Raw genomic sequence first — 20830 nt, 5'->3', positions numbered from 1 at the left:
GGTTTTTTGTAAAGCATCTCTAAAGTTTTTGAAGCCATGGAGCCTTAAGCTCCAGCAAACTGCTTCAAGGATGTCTTACATCTATGAATTACTTGGTAGATGCTGGTATGCTTTAGTCTTGGTTTAACTACTTTTTGCCTGTGATTTATCCTTTAAAGAGTAGAAAGGACTCTTTCACTGAAATCTAGCTTGCTTTTTAAAAGGAATTCAGTTTCTCAAAACAATGTATGCTGTAATACTGTGCATAATGTTTGACTCTTTGGCAGTTTTAGTTGTCTTTTGGTTTAACTAGCATTTAGAGACACCTTATGGGATGTTAATAAGCTCTTAAAATTTTGGAGGTGGTTATGTCATCCTATGTTCAAGTATTGTTCTCTGTAAACAATGAAAATACAGTACAATAGCAATTGATAGTTATTAGGCTTGACTCATGTTTCAGTGAATTCTCTGGCCTCATGAATTGTTAGATTAATGTGGAAATTGAGAGAACTAAAAACATCCTGGATCTTTGCTCTGAGGTTCGACTTTTTTAGAACTATGAAGTATGATATAATGTAAACTCTCCTAGTGTGTGTGCTAGAGAGGAGCTGCATATTTGTAATTTTCTGTGAATCTTTTTGTAATGGTTTATCTTCTTTGTTCACTGTTGATGTCTTGTTAATTCTTGTGTTTGGATTCTGTGTTCTGTGGCTACAAAATGGCATAATTGGTAGTAAGTGGGTAAGAGTACAGACTTATTTTGATGAAAACAGAACATTCTGGAATCTGGAGTTTTTATTCAGGTGAGTGAAGGTTTTCAGAATATTTATTTCAAAGGAGAGGAGCTTCCCTCCGAATGTCTGCTTCTGGGGGGATGTGATGGGCTGAGGAGGAGTGTAGTGCTGGCTGGATGTGCTGGCAGCTGGAATACTCCATGGGGCTGGCTCTGCTGTGCCTGCCAGAACGGAGAGCACAGTGGGTTCAAAATGTTTCCCTGTGGGAATGTTACAGAATGGGATTAATGGGATTAATTCTAGTTTTCGCTTGCTGCTTGAGGTGTAAGAGGAGGCAGTTCCTCATTCTTGAGAAGTATAAGTACAGAATATATTGTTGACTGGAAGTCCTTAGACCATCTAGGACATTTTCCCATAAGCTGCTATGGTAATGTTAACATCAGGTTAAGAGAGCACTTGAGACATGTCATCTTTTCAGAGAGAGAGCTGAGAGACACTTGACTGCCCAAGAGGAGGTACAACAGTGCATGTGTTATTTGTTCCTTTCATCTGCTTCCTGTATAATGCTTCCTCTTGTTCAAAAGCAGTATAGCATTTCCTCAGGAAACTTTTTCCAGAATTTTCAGCTTCTAAACATTTCAAGTGGCAAACTAAAAGTATTTCTCTGAAAAGTAAATACCCTCATGTATTTTCTTTTATGAATAATCTTTTTTCATATCAGGCTTGTCTAACTGTGTAGTATAATTATGCTACCGCCTTTTGGAATAATGTGCATTTGTTACAGCTATTCTACATAAGTGTGTTTAGGGGAGTTATACTGTATGGCAGGCATTGGTTATTAATTTATATTCTGCAGGAGAACTTGTTTTATTCAGAGCTCTTGGAAAATGTTCATGGAAACTTTTAGGGAATTAGGACAGCTGGTCTAGCAGACTTTGAAGTCTGCAACACAGCCGGCTGGCCAGCATTCCCAGTGCCAACTGGCTCAGCAGCAAGTAGAGATGGCAAATGTGATTTTGGCTTAGGAAATCCTGTATATATAGAAGATGACTTGATGACAGGCAAGACTCAATAAAACTGGTGACATAATTGAACTCTGTTAACCAGTGTTTGGTCAGTTGGGATTAAACATCCCCCTACGTTTTCAATTAAAATTCATTATTTTGTTTCTGGATTTTTTTTCTTCAATGCAAGAACTTAGTATCTTCCTCTCGGTTAGTATCTTCTTTTGGAATATCTGTCAGGACATTATTTTAACAGATGATTGAATTAAATTTCAGCTACTGTATGTCATTGCTGATCTTTTAGTCATTGTCAAATTTCAAATGAAATGTCATCTGGAAGTAAGTCATATGCAAAGGTACAAGAGTTTGGCTTTGCATCTGTCAGCAGACTTTGTGAATAATCAGATTTCCTGAGAGGCTGTGGATTTCTCACTTCATTGACTGATTCTTTGCCTTATAGTACAAAAATAGAGAAGGAGAAAAAAGAGCATGCTAAGCTGCATGGGATGATCCGTACAGAAATAAGTGGAGCTGAAATTGCGGAAGAAATGGAGAAAGAAAGAAGGTTCTTCCAGTTACAGATGTGTGAGGTAAGACTTAACGTGAAATTCATATTGTTTTGCTAATATTTTTAGGAAAATTTTGTAAACCAAAATTATTTAATGGCAACTGTGATGTTAAAGGGAAATGCTAAGTTATTAGTGGACTCCATTTGCTAAAGCACTTTTTTATTATCCTGATGTGCTAACTCTGCAGGGAATCTAGATCTAATTTCACTTAGCAAGTAAGCTGTAGAAAAAATAAATAATGCAAAGCTCATTTAAAGACTGAGAGATGATAATAAGTAAGCCTTTACACTCCTACTTCACTGTAAGTTATTTTAAGCCCTAGACCATACTCTGAATTGTTCCCTACACTGACAGCTGTGGCGTTATTATGAGGAGAGACTCGAGTCTAGCACACTGTTGGGCTGGTGCTGAAAAAAAAAGTGCTAAGGATGGAATCCAGTTGTCTTTCGAGATGTTTCAGAATGTTTCTACTTAGAAATCTTTGTGATTTTGCAGTATATTAAATCTGATGTGAATATTTTTGGTTCAGTTTGTTTAAGGGCATGTCAGGTTCCATGGTTTGGAATTCAAGTTGCTGTGTTCGTTCTTTCTATGCGTTGATTCAAAATACACCACGGGTGTTTCTTCTGTTTTTACTATGATGATTATGCCTACATAGCTTACTCATATGCCTACATAGCTTAATAGCAGTTGTCCAGAATACCACTTTTAGTAACTGCATGCACTGATACTTAGTAGGAAAGCTTCACATTCCTCTACAGAGTCAGACTAAAGTATTCAAAACTGATGAAGGGATTTGAGTACCCAATAAACATATGGATGTTGCCAGCTAATTGCCCATCTGTATCCTTCCTAAAAAACAACCAGGAACAGATGCTTCTCTCTTCCTGTGTCACAGCATAGGAGGAGTTCACTTTAGTCAGTTGTAGTGATAGTAAAATGCAGGGTGAAGTCTGTGAAATTGAATCAAGTTACCTTAAATGTGGAATAGCTGAAGTGTATCCTGTATTCTTCTGATTTGGGGGAAAAGAAGTTTAAACTCAGTTACCTCTGAATAGTCTTAAAAGGGGACTTTGTTTTGATTTTGTTAGTAAATCAGAAGTGTGACATATTGAAGTTGTATCATAAGTGCAAGCTAGTTCTCTAAAAACTGTGAAAGTTAACTGAATACCAGATGCCTAGAGCTACATTTTAAATTAACAGGAGTTAGAGAGGTCATTCTTCTAATTGAATATTATCCAGTGCACGTGTCTACATTTAGGCTAATCATCTGTTCACCTGAACCAGTGTCAAAAGCTGCAACATCGAAAACTGGCACGTGGATACTACCTTATTTCAGTGGGTTTAAAACATTCAGGTTGTACCGCGGGTAGGGGAAAACCAGATGCATTAGAGCATTGCTGAGAAGATGTTCATTCCTTTGCTTGGAGGTCACTGTCTAAGCAGGGGTTAAAAATTGTCATTTGATGGACAGTTAAAGACTCCTGTAAATATTTGGTCAGCCTCTAACTTCTGCTTGCATGACTGACATCTTTCATGCTATGGCATTCAGGGGAGGAGCTGTCACTTAATGTGGACTTTGATTGTGCCTTATGCAAAAGGACACTAATTACACTTTTTTTTTTTAGCTTGACAGTAAATTTTAAAAATCTCTTGCTAAACTGTAATTTGCTGTAATAACTGTGTATAAGGAATTGATAGAGGTAATGATAAAATCAGAAGGCAGATTTTAAAAATGCTTAAAATAATCCCTCACTTTTTTTGAGTAAACTGCTTTCTTCCTCAATGACATCTATTTAGCAATGAATTTAACAACTAGTGAGACAGATACCTAGATGGGCTGCTAGGTTTAAGAATGGGTTCCTAAATTTACTACACATCCTCTTTTATGCTTATTTTAACACAGGCTTCCACTAGGAGCCATGAAGGCTGTTTTAACAATTTGAACTAATCATAGTGTAGTATCCCCACAGGGTATCAAGAATCAGTGGTGACAACAATTGCTTTTGTGTGATTAACCCTTGAAGACATTGTTTGATGCGTTCTCTTTTGGGTCTTCTAAGGCTGCAGCTGTTAAAGCTTGTTGAAATATAGCTGAAAAAAAATGTTAAAAAAATACTGTAGCAGTAATAATTAGTTTCTTTTGTGAATTACTGTTTTAACAGTACCTGCTGAAAGTCAATGAAATCAAGATTAAAAAAGGAGTGGACTTGCTTCAGAACTTGATCAAGTATTTTCATGCTCAGTGCAAGTATGTTTTAGGTTTTTTTATATCTACACAATAACTGGAGCAATATTTTGTTTTAAACATTTGACATCATCACTTTTTAAAATTTCTCAAAATAAATGTAAGATTCAGCTGTTCTTGCTGATGTCTTTTGACAAATTGCTTTTGTCATAGATTAGTCATTGCTTTTGTACTGTATTCCAAAACATGTAATGAGGTTGAGCTAGTACCATAGAATGTAATTGTCTGTTCCAAAGGAGTGACGCACAATAATTTGGCATATTTCATAAACTACTCTTGAAACAGAGCTATTAGTTTGGTCTATTAGTTAGTGGTCCATTAGTTTTGACGGGCTTTTTTGAGTGTATCTAGCAATGATATAAATTAATTCTGTGCTCATGAAAAATAAATTGCATAAGCAGTGGAATAAAACTATATTGAAAGAATCTTTTTTTTCTAATTAATTGGAGGACTCAGTAATAAAACATGAAGCTCTCATTAGAATTATGTACTTTTTTTATGGTAGTCTTACGGATCAATAATATAGCAGTAAAGTCATAGCTATAAACTTGAAAAAGCCGCTGTTAACCTGTTAAAACAGTAAGTTTTCATCTTAAAAGACCAGTCTGCATCTATGTAGGTTTTTTCCTTATATAGCTATGTCACTTTTAAAATCAGATTCACCATCTGCTCTGTCCATTTAATAAAGCTTCAACAACATAAATGCTGTGTTGTGTTGTCACTTTCATGTCTGCTTCCCAGAGTGAAAATATTTCTGTTGCAAATGGTGCAGCAATTTTTAATCAAATGTGTGTGTAGTTGTGGTTTGTTTAAATTTATTTTTCAAATCTCACTCTTTTTTTTTAAGACCTGGAATACTTGGCATAGATTACATTACTGTGCCAATACAAAAATACATATGATACTGTAATATGTGTCCTATTCAGTTTGCATATAGGCCATAATTAATGCTTGGGAAACAAAGGGGTTTTCCTTTAGTAAGAAGATTGCACCAGACATTAAATTATTGGGCTCCAAGAAGTCACAATTATTTTGCATCTGCTAGAGCTTTTTTGCTGTTCTGCAGATGAATCTTGCTTGTTCTGGGCCTTCAAAAAGTGGGATGAGAACCTGTGTTTAAGGTGATAATGAGGAAAAGTTATGTGGCAGTGGATTGTGGCAGTTCTGAATCTAATTGGGGATTTTGCATGTTAGAATAAGCTATGGTGGGAATAAAGAGGTGGATCTGTCAAAGATGCATAAAAAAAAAAGTTTAATGTTTTGAAATTTATGGCATGGCATAATAATATGCACACCTTCCTTTGGCAATGTTTTAAATAGAAAATACAAAGTAAAATTTAATAACAGTTTGCTTTTTGTTTTTAAGTTTCTTTCAGGATGGGTTAAAAGCAGTTGAAAGTCTCAAGCCTTCAATTGAGACACTATCCACAGATCTTTATACAGTGAGTAGCAACCTTTCACATTTGTGTTGTAAACAGTTTTTTATAGTAGAACTGTGATCATTTTGGTTCAGGTTGGCTGACTGTTTTAATAGTCAGCATTTTAAGGTTTTGAGTAGATTTTTGAGTAAAATTTTGGTTTAATATCATATCCAGAAGCCTTAGTTTTAGTTCAGGACCCCACTGTGTAAAATGTTAGGAAAACAGCCTTTGCTCTAAAATGTGTACTAAGTGGAAAATAACGTGGTTTCAAATTGAACACAAGGAAGTAAGAACAGTGTGAGGCAATATCAAAGTCTTAAGCCAGCAACATCCTAGCCATTATCAAGTTTTCTGAACATATAAAGGAAAATAAACTGATCACGTTATCTTTTCTCTTTGTGTTTTCATTCTTGCTGAACATTTCTCAGAAAAATGAACCAATTCAGTAGCAAGTTTGGAAGAACTGTGTTGAAAAGAAACAATAATGTTATTTTTAACCTGTGTTTTTCTTCATTCAAGATTAAACAAGCACAAGATGAGGAGAGACGACAATTAACCCAGCTTAGAGATATTTTAAAATCAGCACTTCAGGTTGATCAGAAAGAGGTGAGCATATAAGGTGGTTTCACTTTGGAATACCCATTTTAATTACTTCTAATGTAATGTTAGTAGTTGAAATAGAGTTGTTTTAACTTTGATCAGCCATCTGATTTCTTTCATTTATTCATATTTGTTTTGATGCTGATACTATGAATGTTTCTGACAAAGGCTTTTTTTTTTTTTAAATGAATTCCCACTAAAAATATGAGACTTACTGCAAAATAATTGCAATATTGGTAACAAAAAGAAAAATACTTAAGATGGTGCACTGTATGTGAACTAATAGACACTGGAGTCTATGTTGCTCAAACTGAGAATGGAAGAACTTTGTCAGTATCAAGGAGACTCCATTAGTACAGTCTTATCTCAGAATAACATTCCAAACTATATAAAGATTATGTAAAACTGAACTTCAAATCCCAAAACACCTCTTGTCATCTGCAAAAATGACAATTAAGTTTGCTACTCTGCTGCAAGATGCCAGTTTTCAAACATGAGAGAGCTGGGTCAGTTCAGCAATCTAACAAGTATTTTTTGAGTTTCGGTTATGATTGCTGTTAGATTCAAAGAATTCCAGAGTAGTTTTATTTGGCAAACTATGATCTGGAAGCAAGCATCTTTTGTATAATCTAATCCTAAATATTGGGTCTACTTTTGTTTCAGATTGCTAGTGCTTCCGCTTCATATAAATAAATGCCAGCTAGCTTCCTTTGTGTGGTTGCAGGGCCATGCGTAAGTGATGAATGAGCCTCTTCCCTCCCTTTTCAGATTCTATTTCTGAGAGGGATCACAGTGAAATAGTTTAGTCTGTAGAGCTCAGACTTCCTTGATCTTTTCCAGTCTTGCTTTCACCTTGCCATAAAGGTTGTGGTGACTCCTAGCTCTTGCTGGTGGCCAGATGATGGTTGTTGAGCAATCTAATCTAGTGAAACATGTCCCTGCCCATGGCCCAGGGATTGGACTAGATGATCTTTAAAGGTCCCTTCCAACCCAGACCATTCTGTTATTCTATGACTTGCTGATAGGCATTTGAACAGTCTTAAACACTCTTCAGTTTGAGGTGCTGTTTGTTACCATGTGAAGTTTGTGATAATGACCATTGTGTACAAAGCCCATAAAGTTTGCAGGCACTTTCTTAGGTTCTTCCTGGCATTTAGGACTCACTTAGGGGTGCATTTGCTAAAAACTTCCAAATTTGAGCTCTGTGGAATGAAAGCCTAGTCATCCTCGTGGAAATGGTGACTACTTGGGATTCACCATTGATTGTCCACTCTCAGTAACGAGTCTTTGCTGTTTAGGGTGTGTTAGCAGGCTTCCTATTTTATTCGGGTCTTTGTTTAAGAGAGGTAATAAAAGCAGTTGGGTTTCATGGTTGCTGGGAGTGTTGCTTCTCTATGTTTACCTGTTTATCACTGATACTGGTATTAAATGTATATGGAAAATGTGGTGAGCACACATCTTTTCACAGACTGAAAAATGTAATAATACACATAAATTTATTATTTGTACTGGTTTTGTTGCATTTAAAAATAAGTGTTAAAAGTGCTTTATGCTATATTCATTATTTATTTATTCTGCAAATTTAGATATAGATGCTTACCTACAGAGAATGGGAAGTACTATAATTATTTTTAAAGTTTTTTGAAAACATCAATTAATCAGTGGGATGCCAAACAATCCTGGTATAATTTACTGTACGACCCACTAATATTATTCTTGTTGCACTGTAATTTCTTTTACTATAACTGATTTCTTTTTCCTTCCTGAAACGCATTTACGTTTTGTGACCGAAGTCTAGGAGAGTAAGTGTTACTATGTTTTAATGAAAATAGTTGGCATGATTTCCATTCAGATTTCAAGAAACTGGATTTTTTCCTCTGAGCTTGTTTCTGTTGGTATGAAAAGACTGGTTCTTTTTTTCGCCTCTTCTGTTTTTTGTATTACAAAAAAAAAAAGTTTTTCTTGGGAAAGAAAATTGTTGTAAGACAAATTGGTGATTTCCTTTTCACTCTCTTTTGGGAACTAAATCCAGTTGCTTGATTTGCAAGATTTTGGAGATATATGTATTTTCAATTAAAATGGACTTCATGTATGAAATAATAGAATGTTGACAAATACTGTTTCTGTTATATTAAAAAAAAAAAAAAAAGGACAGAAACACGCATGGTGAACCTTTTTTGTTGTGTCTGTGTACGTAGTTTCCTCCTGCACAGAACTTCCTCAAACCTGGTTTGTATTGAAACTTCTTTTTGAAATGTCATTGTGTGTACACCTCCATAATTTTTAATATTTAAACTTCTATTTTTCAAACTGTAGAGCTCCTACAAGTTTCGGGGTCAACCTTAGAGTCGTATTGCCTTCATTTCTCTCTTTCCTGTGTCCTCTCTGAAGGTAGCCTTACTGTCGTGTTGAGATTTGCTTCTGCTGCTTCTACATGTTTGGGAGAACCTGTAATCTATTTAGGCCACTGGAAAATAGGATAAATTTTGTGTTTCTTGGCAAAAATTATGGTGGCTGTGCTATAGGAGAGGCTGCCTGCAGGGGGTTCTGGCAGATATATCTGTTGGAGGCTTTGTGGGGCTGTAATAGATAAGGGATGGACCTCTGAAACATCCTTTTGGCAATGATCCTGCAAATGCAAGAGAAGCTCGGGCTCTTGGAGAGCTGTAAGTGCTTTTTGGCAGCTTTACACACAGGTGTGATCCAGACAGTCTAAAATCCTGCTCCGTGGGAGCTGTGGAATGGCTAGCTAAAATTTGCTGTGTATAAGTTAAGGCATCTTGTATGGAGAGTTCTGTCATGTTCAAATAGTGGGGCTGATAAATAGGTTTTTAGAATCTCTCTTATCAGTAGTCACAGACCATCTTTACAGAATACTGTTTTCACATTTCTTTCACTTTTAGCTATGCTATTCAGCTTGATTTAGAAGTCAGTCGGTCTTTATAAGGCTTTAGAAGAGATCATTTCAAGCCTCTTTACAGTCAGCGAGGTGATTCACTATAAACATGCTGCAACGAAATGACTTGCCTTTTTTTTTTTTTTTTGTATGCCTATCTGCATTTCAAAGCTGATAAAGTGGACAAAGTTCAGTTTCTTAGGCTTGTGTACTTCAGTCTTGTCTGATCTTGTTACTTTCAAGAGATATTTAAAATTACAATACTCTGTGCTAGGTATGTCCTATACCCTGCAGTGAGCTGTTTCCTCCCATAGGTAATGTACATTGTTCCTGCTCCTCTGATGAGGCCACTGGGTCTGACACTGTTATCTGTGATTTGTACTCCTGTTATGTGCAATATGCAAACCAGAAATAAGGGAAGATCCTTTGGGGAGCCTGCATATGGAAAAGGCATGCTGAAATTGCCTGGAACGATGTTAATTGTAATAGTGATTTGCGGTATGGCATCCCGTCTGTTAGGAGCTAGATCAAAATCATGAACTTGTTTGTCAAAGAGTTGTGGAAATCCATCATCTGGCAATTATGTTGGACACTATTGATTTTGACATGGCCTGAATCAAGGATTTAAAATTGAAAATCTCCTTGTCTTATCCTTAAGTTCTTTTCATGAAATAGTATTACGTTTTTTAAAGATACTGCTCATAGTAGTGAATGTGTGGAAATACACGTCAGCTACAGCAGCTTCCTCTCTGGTTGAAATGAGGCAGGAAGCTTGTATTATTGGCTTGCCAGTTTGGCCAAACACAGCAGCTGAGTGTAAAAAACAGCTGAAGGGAGGTAGCTGAAATGCAGCAGAAAATAATGCACAAAAAGTACCAGCAGTCTTAAGTAATGGGAATGGTCTTATGGGCAGGTGTTGCAGGTCATCTGAAATCTTTATGTAATTGAGGATGTGGAGAACTGAAATTAATTTCCTGTAAGGCCTCTAATCTTCTTGGGAATGGAGTTACTTTACTGACTAATGGGAGGCAGAGATCAAGGGATTAGTAAGACACAACAGGCAATGTCAGATCAGATTTTCTTCAGAAGTCAGTAAATGTATGCATGCAGCGGTTCTTAATGAGTGTCGAGAATTTTTTTAAATGTTGTTCTGTTCTTATGTTGGGCAGCCAGAGTGCAAACCCAAATAATTCTGTCTAAACAGGCTGCAGAGGAACAGTAAACAGACTGGTTTAAATCTAAAGGGATGCTTTGTCAGGCACTGACGTTTAAGTGGTGGTTATATAGTGCCTTTAAAAACCTCAGATCAATGTTGTAGCTACCTGATACAGGTTTCTATATCACTAGCTGAGAGGCAGGGAAGTGGGCACAGGTTGCTTCTGCTGAAAAGGAGCACCAAGCAGTGCTGCAGCCTGTCTAGAGCTCGGCTCATGGTTCTCGGGACCACTAAGCTCCAGTGCTGTATTCAGGATGAGCCTGAAATCCTGCAGCTTGGAGGTGTGGAGTCCCAAGTGCACTGAAGAGGGGTGTAGGTGGTAGCTCTGTCCCTACCATCATATTTTGGGCATGTTGTGTTGTCACTACTGTTGGGGAGGATCCTGAACACCTTTGGCTGCATTAGTAGCTTTGGTAGCAGAATCTACTGCTGGAGCTTGTAAAGGAGCAGCATTGCATCTGAGCTGGCATTCTCTGGGGAAAAGGACAGTCCAAGTGTGTTCTTGGTTCTAGCTGGTCTCTTCCCCTTGCTTTTATTCAGAGATGTCTTATACTTAGGCTAATAAAGTGTATGAAGCTAACTGTAGTTAGAGAGAAACTATCTTCTTAATTCATACTTTTTAGATCACTGTATATTCTATTTTACCATGTGTGCACTCTGAAAACCCCAAATGATATATCCTGTGATTGTACTCCCAGTATATCTGAGACAGACTATCTCTTTAGCAAAAGAGATTTTTTTTATCAAATTAGTAAGTTTATTTCTGAATAGGTCTTAGGTTTTTGCTTAGAATAGCTCAGATAGCTTTTAAGTGAGCTGCTTTCTTTGTGTCTTTTTTCCTTGCTATGCTTGTATTATCTGCCATATATAACAGAGGTGTATTATGTTCATAGAGCAAAGATAGTAAAAAAGAAAACAATAACTATTATAAGTACCAGTCGTTGTTATTGTAGGCATTGCAAAGTCCATCCCATCATGTTACTTCTGCTAATATAGCATGATACATCAGATTCCTCATTATCAGGTTCTTATTTTTTAAGAAGTTGGACTCTGGCAACAGTGGGTCCTGCCTCTGGGTAGTTCTGAGAGCAGTGAGAAGGTTAGTTAATCCTTGTCACTTCCTGTCCCAGAATTCTACTTTGTTCAATATATTTTGGTTTAAATTATTCTTCTTATGAAAATAACTTCTCGATTTTCCTGTATGCCTCCTGAACTATGTTTCCAGGAGGTCTCTTCTGCTTTTCAGACAATAACTTGACTCAGTTTCCACAAGAAAGACCACTTCAAATTTATGTATGTAATCTTTTTACAGTGGAAGGGTGCCCTAGGAATTGCATGTGGTAATAATCTTTAGTGTTTGTACACTGCAGTGTTTGCATGATTTGGAAAGCCCGCTGCTCAATTAAATTTTGGGTTAAAAAACCCATATATTAAGGCCAATAGCAAAGCTAAAATAAAAGCAAGTAAGAGGATTTTGGCAGGTGCTGATAATGGCTACTTCTCAAATGGTTTTTTTGCACTCTGAAAAAAGAAATGGATCTTGTTCTCTCTCACTGAGGAGGAAAAATGTGCTTTGTTTGGCCTGTAGGATTAGACCAGGAGGGAAAGGCTCTGAAACTCATTAATAGGGGGGATATTTTGGTTGAAATGGTGGAATGCATTGCAAATTGCTGTTCTGTATATTTCAGGATTCTCAGATTCGTCAGAGTACAGCTTACAGTTTACATCAGCCTCAGGGAAACAAGGAACATGGCACTGAACGAAATGGTAGTCTGTACAAGAAAAGTGATGGGTAAGCACTGCTGGATTCTACTGAAAAAAAAATAATTAGGTCCTAAGAGCTGAAGTGATGTAATACTAAATGTATTAAAAACTGAGTCACTTTTTTTTTTTTCTCCCCCCCCCTTTAAACCAGAATCAGAAAAGTGTGGCAGAAAAGGAAGTGCTCAGTTAAAAATGGCTTTCTTACAATTTCCCATGGTACAGTAAGTATTTGTTTACAACATTTTATGTACATGGTTGCTAATACAAAAAGGCAAGCTATGCTGCTCTATATTTATAATTTGGAATTAGCTGGATTCCTGATGCAGTGTTTTGAATATGATGGATACTTTTTTTTTTAAGGCAGTCTTTCAGAAATATGTCAAGACATACACAGTATCTAAAAATACAACTGTTTTAATGCTCATGACTGTTAATGGGAAAAAAATGGCTTTTTTTAATGACTCAGTTCATGTAAAGTGTTCATATTGTACTAGGCTATCTAAAAATACAAATTCTAACTTTGTTTTTTTGGAAAGATATGGTTGGGCATTAAGCCATCTTTTAGATATGGGTTAAACAACTTTTCATATTTACAAGACAAACTAAGAGAATGCTGAATCTCTTCTCTCCCCCAGCTTTGCTGCTATATGGGTAATATCTGTTACGAAGGTAGCTTTCCTGGGGAATAGCTGTAGAGGAAAAGCAACTCTGAAGGCAACTTCTACCATAATGACAAGAGAGAGAGAGTTAGAAGTCCCTCTTTCTTGGCTACCAATCTTTGAAATGCATTAAAAAACTTCTTATATTTATACTTAAAATTTTAAAACTGTATACTTTCATATTTTGGACCTACTACACTTGGCTTTGAACTCAGCTGGTTTTGCTTTCCCATAACTTTTCTCTTTTTATATTGCTTTCTCAAAACTTTTAAAAAAGCTTCTTAAGGCCAAAATCAACTCAGTGACAGTATTTCCCATTCTTGGTCTAATAAACAGTCCTGTTTCTTGATCCTGTTATGAACCATTCTGTTCTTCATCCTGTTATGCCTGTTGCTATGACTACAAGTTGACCCTGGCAGCAAAAATTAATCAATCTCTCATTTGTGCATCTAACCACAAGCTGTTGCCTTCTGAGTTGACAACGAGGAGTTAAGGAGGAGTGCAAAACCAGGCCCGCAAAGTAGAGCCATTACTATGGCTTTGGGATTGTCCACCAGTTTATCCCTGTTCTCATTTGAGTGCATATGAGGGTGTCTTTCTCAGAGAAAAGTCTGTTAGTCTATTCTGTATTGGTGTCTCCATGTGCTGTAAATGCATTTGGCATTGGACAAGCAGTAGTGGTACCAGTAGGAGTATAGCTAGGGCAGCTCAGAGCTGGCAGAGGCTACAAAATCCACTTGTAGAGCAGAATTTTAAAACTTTCACATGCAAGTACAGTTACTGAGTCTATCAAGATACTGTTGTTGTTCTTTTTTTATAAGCTGTCTACCAGATGGTCTAACATTTTTAAAAGCGGTAAGTTCCCACTGAAATCAGTGGAGCTGTAGCTGGAAATCAGTTGCTAAGGTAGATACTTAAATGTGGGTTTAGTTATGTGGGTTTCACAGGTTTGGTCTTGATCTTTTTATATTACAAAATAAACAATTACCTTCTTGTTTAAAATATACTCCTAGGCAGTATTTTTACTTATTTGCTCACTTTCCCCTTATGTATTGATAGCAGTTTTGTGTAAAAAATTGGTGCTTGTTTTATATACATGGGAATGGGTAGAAGTAATTTCTGTTTGTTAAGAATTTTCTGGGCTGCTCTGAACTGAAGCAACGTTGATTTCCAAGATTTCTCAGGGTTGGTATCTCCTGGTCTCTCAAATATGATGTGTCATTCTCTGTTCCCAGCTGTTCATCAGAATGAACCATCTCTCAGAAATTCAGTTGTCAGTTTTGCTTGCTTTGTCAAATTCAAATTTGTCAATGCTTTTTCCTCTAAGGGCAAAGTGTTCTTCATGGCTTTCTGGTTTTTGTTTGAGTAGCCTCTATTTATGAGGGACTGGTTTTTTAGTTAGTTTCCAGAACAGCTATCTTCAGGCAGTTGCACATGCTGTATTCTGACTTAAACTTGCCTGCCAAGTGCTCTCCTGATACGGATGGGGAGAGTATGGTTGGTTCTTTGTCAGTCACCCAGCTGTAATGCTGAATATACGTGTCTGCTTTGGTATATGTACAGAAATTATACTTCTAGACAACTAAAAGCTTCAAAGATATTAGTATTCATAGAGCAACGTGCAAGGCAATGGTTGATGGAAAACCAGATGCTGCTCCTTTGTGTAATTATTAGCAGTTGGAAATTTTCTGACATCTACCTGACTGCAATTTAACGCATGTGAATGAAAAAAACAATGATAGAAGCAGGTTGAACCATGTAAATAGGAATTCCTAAGTGGTTTCCAGATCAAGAAGTCACAAGGGAAAAACTTACATTTGAGGAACCTCAAATTCCTCAAAATTGATTTGTGTTTAAAGAGCTTAAATGGAATTTGCTGGTTGTCTGCAAAAAAAAGGAATATAATCAAAGAATATCAAGGAATCTTTTTGTTGTTGTTGTTCTTTCTTTACTCCTGGAAACTTTAATCTACCATTATGATTAACAGGACAATCTGAAGGCAAAAGAATCAGATTTAATCTTTTTATTCTTAAGTAAATCACTGTGATACCCAGAAAAAATGCACGATGAAATCAGCCAACCAGTCTGCTAAGTAAGTGGACACATTTGCTTGTGCCTTTTGTAAAAATCAGCTCTGTATCATGGCACTCCTCAGTATTGTCTTAGAGGCCTAAACTTTTGATTCCTACACTTACTGATTGTTGCCAGAACAGATTTTAAGTCAGTTTTGCAGGATAGAGGGTTACCATTTCTGCAGGAAGGAACATGAGTTGATGCTGACGTCTGCATGTATGGCATGAAAGGTGGCAGCACATCTTTTCAGGGTGTTGATGTGTTAACATGGGTGTCCAAAAATTCAGCAGTAGTGTGAAATTTAATTGTCTAATCAGGGACTCGAGCAAGAAAAAAGCTCAGAGGTTTCAAACAAATGCTGTAGTAGCAGTTACACATTTGTTACCATTTTTTACTTCTAGTGTCTCCTAATCCTGCCAAATGTCCAGATCCACCTACAGCCTTGTGTGGCTAAGGAATTTATACAGCCTTACCTCACTTTGTCGTGTGGCACTGACTTCTCCCCAAGCATCATCTGCCATGTGGTGGAAGTGTGTTGTCTGCCAAGTAATGGGCAGATGCCCGGGAGGTGGGTGGGAGGGCTGTTATTTGGCTCTAGGGTAGAAGCATGAATGAGGTGGTATCAGCCCCATGTGAAGATGTCAGGGGTTTTTAATACCCTTGTTAATTTTGACTTGAGGTTAGGAGGTCCTCAGTTAAAAGCTTTGGAATATGTTTGGATTCCAAGATCAGCACATTGGCCCAGGATGTGTTTTAAGTTGTTGCAGCCATTTCTCTGGGTTCTCAGATCCTGATATGGAGTTCTTACGCTGCATTCTCCTACTGAGAGGGATGAGTTCTGCGTATAATGGTTCTTCAGAGCTCTCTCAAGCATTTTAGTGGATCCGTTTACAGCTTCATTTTTTTGTAAGTTATAGAAAACTAGTTAGGTCCTGAATGCGCTTCAGGTCCAAAGTCCTGGAGCAAGTGGATTCTTGCTTAACCTGAATCTACTTGCATTTTTACATTCTCATAGAGCCTGTGAGAAAGGTACATATGAGTTGCCCTGTGGCTTGTTTACCAAATACTTATATTTTGATTTTTGTTTGCTTTATTTTGTATTTTCATTATATGCAGCTTCTGGACACTTCTCGGACAGTTACATTAAGAATGTAAACACTGGAAACTTCAGTGCTATAGATACTAAGTATATTTAACCGAGAAAATGGGCCCAAGCTAGCATTTTCAAGATGTTTTCTTGTATGCTTCTAGTTAAAAAGAACTCTTGTTGATAGGCTAAAATAATGAAAATTGCATGCAGTTTTACTACTAAAAGGAATGTCTGGAATTTGAAAAGCTGTTTACTAGGCAGAGTATACAATGAGGTTGTCCATTAATTGTCATCTTGCTGCCTCCAGAACCTCTCTTGGGTACAATTTCTTTTACATTGCCCAGCAAGCGACCTGCAGGTTTGTTGTTTCAAAGCATGCATGACTTTGTTATATCTACTGCTTACATCAGGCAAAACATAAGTGTGCTGTTTCAAGGACACCATGCTTATTTTTTTTCTCCCCCCCCCCCCCCCCCCTTTTTTTTTAACAGGAAAAAAAAAAGTAATTGTTTCCCTCCTTATGTTTCTCCATGGTTTTGGTTTTTTACTGGTCTTCAGATATGATGATGTTCTTTTTTGGTCAGCTACGTTGTTTTATGAGATTGTTTCAAGGAGATTTGTACTCTTCAGACTTGTTCTCCTTTTTTGAATGAAATATTTTCATCAATAAATTTAGAAGAGATTGTGAAGGTCTACATATCTTATGATTAATTGCAAGTTAATTACATTATCTGGTAGTTCAGCTTCATTTGATAGTTCTTGTTTAGATGATTAAATCTTGTTTTAGCAACTTGGTAGATTAAAATTGTTAGAACGCAACAGTAAGTGTGGTTATGTGTTTATGTATATTGCTGTCTTTGTAATAGCACTTTCCTAATGATTTAAATTACTGTTTTTCAGATGCTATTGTATAGAGCAGAGTCTCTCTAGTTAAATCTGCTTTAATTATTCTAAAGCAAGAGTGAAACTAGTTATCCATTGTAGCAAGTGCAAGCCATTCCTCAAATCAAGTTTGCAAACACAATGTCTTTCTAGGTCCTACCTCAGGTCTGCAGGACAGGCAGGTTAAGGGAAAGAAGAGATTGCTGCAGAGATGCTATTTGAAAAGTTTTTGTAGCCTTTATGAGACTTTTTCAAAATGAAGTTTGCTTGTGCATTTTGCTTTTAGTAAAACATTGCCACTTTCTACTCAATAAGGAACTGAAATAGCTGAGAGGAATTTGACTAGAAAATATATATCATTATAGACTATATTTTGTTTCACTACATTTTTTAGTAATGAACTATCTCCAGTTTAATTTTGCATATGTTTGTTGCAAGAATTCTCTGTGCAAACTTCTTATTTTCCTTTAATGTGTCCCTTCACTGGTTTAAGAATTGAGCATTTTTTCTAAACTGGTTATCTAGGCTTTCTTTAAAAACATTAGCAGGAGTAAAATTATTTGATTATTGAAAACCTAGACAACTAATTTTTTTAAACTAAATGGCTAAATATTGGAGGATTAAACTTAGGTAAAATCAATCTGTCTCCTTGTCATACCTGATTCCTTCAGATAAGTGTTACTGGTAAGGTGATCAGAGTAGTGATAATTAAAGTGATTTTACCCCTCTCCCCTTTCAAAATTCTGGTGTCTATCCAGTTATCAGTGAACAAAACAGCCCGATATAAGATAATGAAGTTTACAAACCATGATGCAGAAGAAAACATAAATCAAAATCCGAGTACCTTGAAAATTAAAGTAACAGCCATTTGTCAAGGCTTTTTGGTCAGTGGGATGTTATCCTGTGTTTCTGGACTGCAGGGCTCAGTCAGTATCAATATACTAAAATGTGTATGTTTTATCTTCAAATAGGCTAACCGACCTCCAGCAAAGCTCAATCTGTTAACCTGCCAAGTGAAAACAAACCCAGAGGAGAAAAAATGTTTTGACCTCATATCACGTAGGTTTGTTGTTTAGGTCTTTTTACTTGCAGCCAGTATCAAAAGAGTTTTGCATTATTTCTGTAGATGTGTCAATAACCCACTTAAACATTTTTGCAATTGTAGAATGCTTCCCTTTATAAAATGCCTTTCCTATGACAATTTCTCATGTCACTTATTTTAGCATAATGCAACTAATTGTACCTGTATCTTTGGAAAACCAAAATGCCTTTCCTATGACAATTTCCCATGTCACTTATTTTAGCATAATGCAACTAATTGTACCTGTATCTTTGGAAAACCACTTGTTTTTAAAGCTGTCTTTACGCCTTCTTTCTATATCATTTTGTGCTACCTTACAATAGAGTAACAATGTTTTTTCTGTGACATCATTCTTTATATTGAAAATGTCATAGCTGATCATTTTGAAAAGTTATGACTTTTGTACAAAGTCAAAAGAGGCTTTTAAACCATGACAAAACTTCTTAAAATCTAAACATAGTGGTCTCTATGCAACTGTGAAGAAAATACGGGAAACTTTTTTAGTTTTGTAATCTCATAATACATACAAAGGTGAGATAAAGAGTCTACATATTAAAAACACCAAAACTGAATAATTTTGGGAACTGAATGGGATGATACAATATTGTATAGTATCAGGTTTCCTTTTTTTTTCTCACTGGGACATTTTAGTATTATATTTACGGACTCAATAAAAATATATTACTAAAATATATATCTGAAATTATTTGGTGAGAAGAATGTAAATCTATTCGTCATTTGTTCCTTTATCGGAGCATAAAGTTCTTTTGTATTTGTAAATGTAAGATATTGCTACTTCTGTTAATAGACTAGTACTCATGTATGCAATGTACAGCTTTTCCATCTCTGCACAAGCAAGTGGTCTTCCTTGTTTACTTTTACACTTTCTTTCTTTGTTGATGACCACATCACATTTTGCCCTATATCAGCTTATCACAACATTATCGTTTGACCCATCATACATATGACAAGGCATAACTGGCCTCTTAGCCTTCTCCAGATCACTTTTTCATTTTGTTTTACTAGAGTTTAAAAACATTCCTTGTTTTTTAAAAACTGCAAATTGCTGTATCATGGCAGGATAAAATCTCTTATTCTTTAACTAGCACTTCCCTTTCTGTCCTTTCTTATATCCTCACTCTCTTAAAATTTCCCATGTTTGAAACTATCTTTTAATACCTTTTTGCCTGAATATTTTTCAAACTTTAGGAATTTTCAGCCTAGAATATCTTTTTGCCAGTAGCTTTAGCTCTGTTCTTCTTATCAACTATTCTAATTTTAACTCCAGCTAAATCATTAAACTATATCTTATCTCATTTGTTTCTTAGACTTAAAATGTATTATGCTTTTTTCTTTAATAGTACACTATGATAACAATGCTTAGAATTACAAAAGTAGTAGTAAATTAAAATTTTTGAGCCTGATTTAATTGAAACAGCTTGGGGCTTATTCTGATAGTAGTTCGGACTTTGTCTGGCAAATTTGTTTTGCCATTTTTGATTACTGTGGTTTTAAGAGCTCATTTAGAAACTTTATATCTTTCTTACATGTGCAGATAAACTCAAATATGGACTCTATATTTTACTCACCACTTGCCCCCCCCCCCCCCCCCCCAGCAGAACTTTACACTTGTGATTACTGAGGTTAAATCCAGAACATGGATAAATTACTATGCTCTTCTGCTGCTTATGCAACAGAAGCACAGCATTAAAGAAAACAGTTTCTTTTTAAAAAGCAACAAGCCACCTTGTGTAAACATAGGTATAAACATAGATGCACTGTAGGTAGTAAGAGTGAAACTTGCTAAATAGACTTTTTGCCTGTCAACACTCCAGTGATGAGATTGGAGACCTCAGGAGTCATACATCAATTAATTTTAGATTTTTCTGAGAGATTTCTGCAAAGTCAGTTTTTCAATCATTTTTTTTAATCAGTTTGTGAATTATTTATTGTGCAGACGACAGAACGTACCACTTTCAAGCAGAGGACGAACAGGAATGTCAAATGTGAGTTACTTTGCTAATTTTATTTCTGATACTGGTGTTCTACTGAGACATTACCTTGAATGTTAGAAGTGCCAAAACATTTAATAGCAAAATATTACTGCCATTTTAGATGGACATCTGTGCTACAAAACAGCAAAGAGGAAGCTTTAAATAATGCATTCAAAGGAGATGATAACACAGGAGAAAATAATATTGTCCAGGAACTGACTAAAGAAATTATATCTGAAGTCCAGAGGATGACTGGAAATGATGTGTGTTGTGACTGTGGAGCACAAGGTGACTCAATTAAGCATATTTCTAATTGGTAAAAATTCTATGTCTCATGAGAGTATTTAAGCTGATGTTTTATGCTTTCACATTTACTCCTTATCTCACAAAGATTATACACATAGTAGAATGTGCTAACAATTTAATTGCACTACTTTACTAAGATTGATTTGCTATATGAATATTGTCAGTGGGGAGAAAAGTTAGTAAAAAGTGCTTACTTTTCTCCCATGTATTTTGCTAATTGAAACTGTTGCTTATATAAATCAATTGAACTTATTTTATTAGCCCATATTTTACATAAGATTTAGGTAAAACTGGACAGCAGTAAGATATTTGAA

At 36.1% G+C, this 20830-nt stretch overlaps 1 protein-coding gene across 3 annotated transcripts in view; it reads left to right on the top strand.

Annotated features, from left to right (window-relative positions):
* Window positions 1-20830, top strand: part of ASAP2 (ArfGAP with SH3 domain, ankyrin repeat and PH domain 2) — a 93755-nt gene that overhangs the window by 47284 nt on the left and 25641 nt on the right. For all 3 annotated transcript variants that reach the window (XM_075049165.1, XM_075049162.1, XM_075049163.1), the window contains exons 6-14: window positions 2178-2307; window positions 4452-4537; window positions 5901-5976; window positions 6475-6561; window positions 12356-12459; window positions 12583-12652; window positions 18107-18194; window positions 20174-20222; window positions 20332-20498. In XM_075049165.1, the coding sequence (XP_074905266.1) occupies window positions 2178-2307; window positions 4452-4537; window positions 5901-5976; window positions 6475-6561; window positions 12356-12459; window positions 12583-12652; window positions 18107-18194; window positions 20174-20222; window positions 20332-20498 (857 nt within the window). The remainder of the gene's footprint in view (window positions 1-2177; window positions 2308-4451; window positions 4538-5900; window positions 5977-6474; window positions 6562-12355; window positions 12460-12582; window positions 12653-18106; window positions 18195-20173; window positions 20223-20331; window positions 20499-20830) is intronic.

This window comes from Buteo buteo, chromosome 17 (genome assembly GCF_964188355.1).
Source record: "Buteo buteo chromosome 17, bButBut1.hap1.1, whole genome shotgun sequence".
In the NCBI taxonomy this organism is placed as follows: Eukaryota; Metazoa; Chordata; class Aves; order Accipitriformes; family Accipitridae; genus Buteo; species Buteo buteo.
The sequence above is the reverse complement of the archived record's forward strand: the minus strand, read 5'-3'. Positions and strand labels throughout refer to the sequence as shown.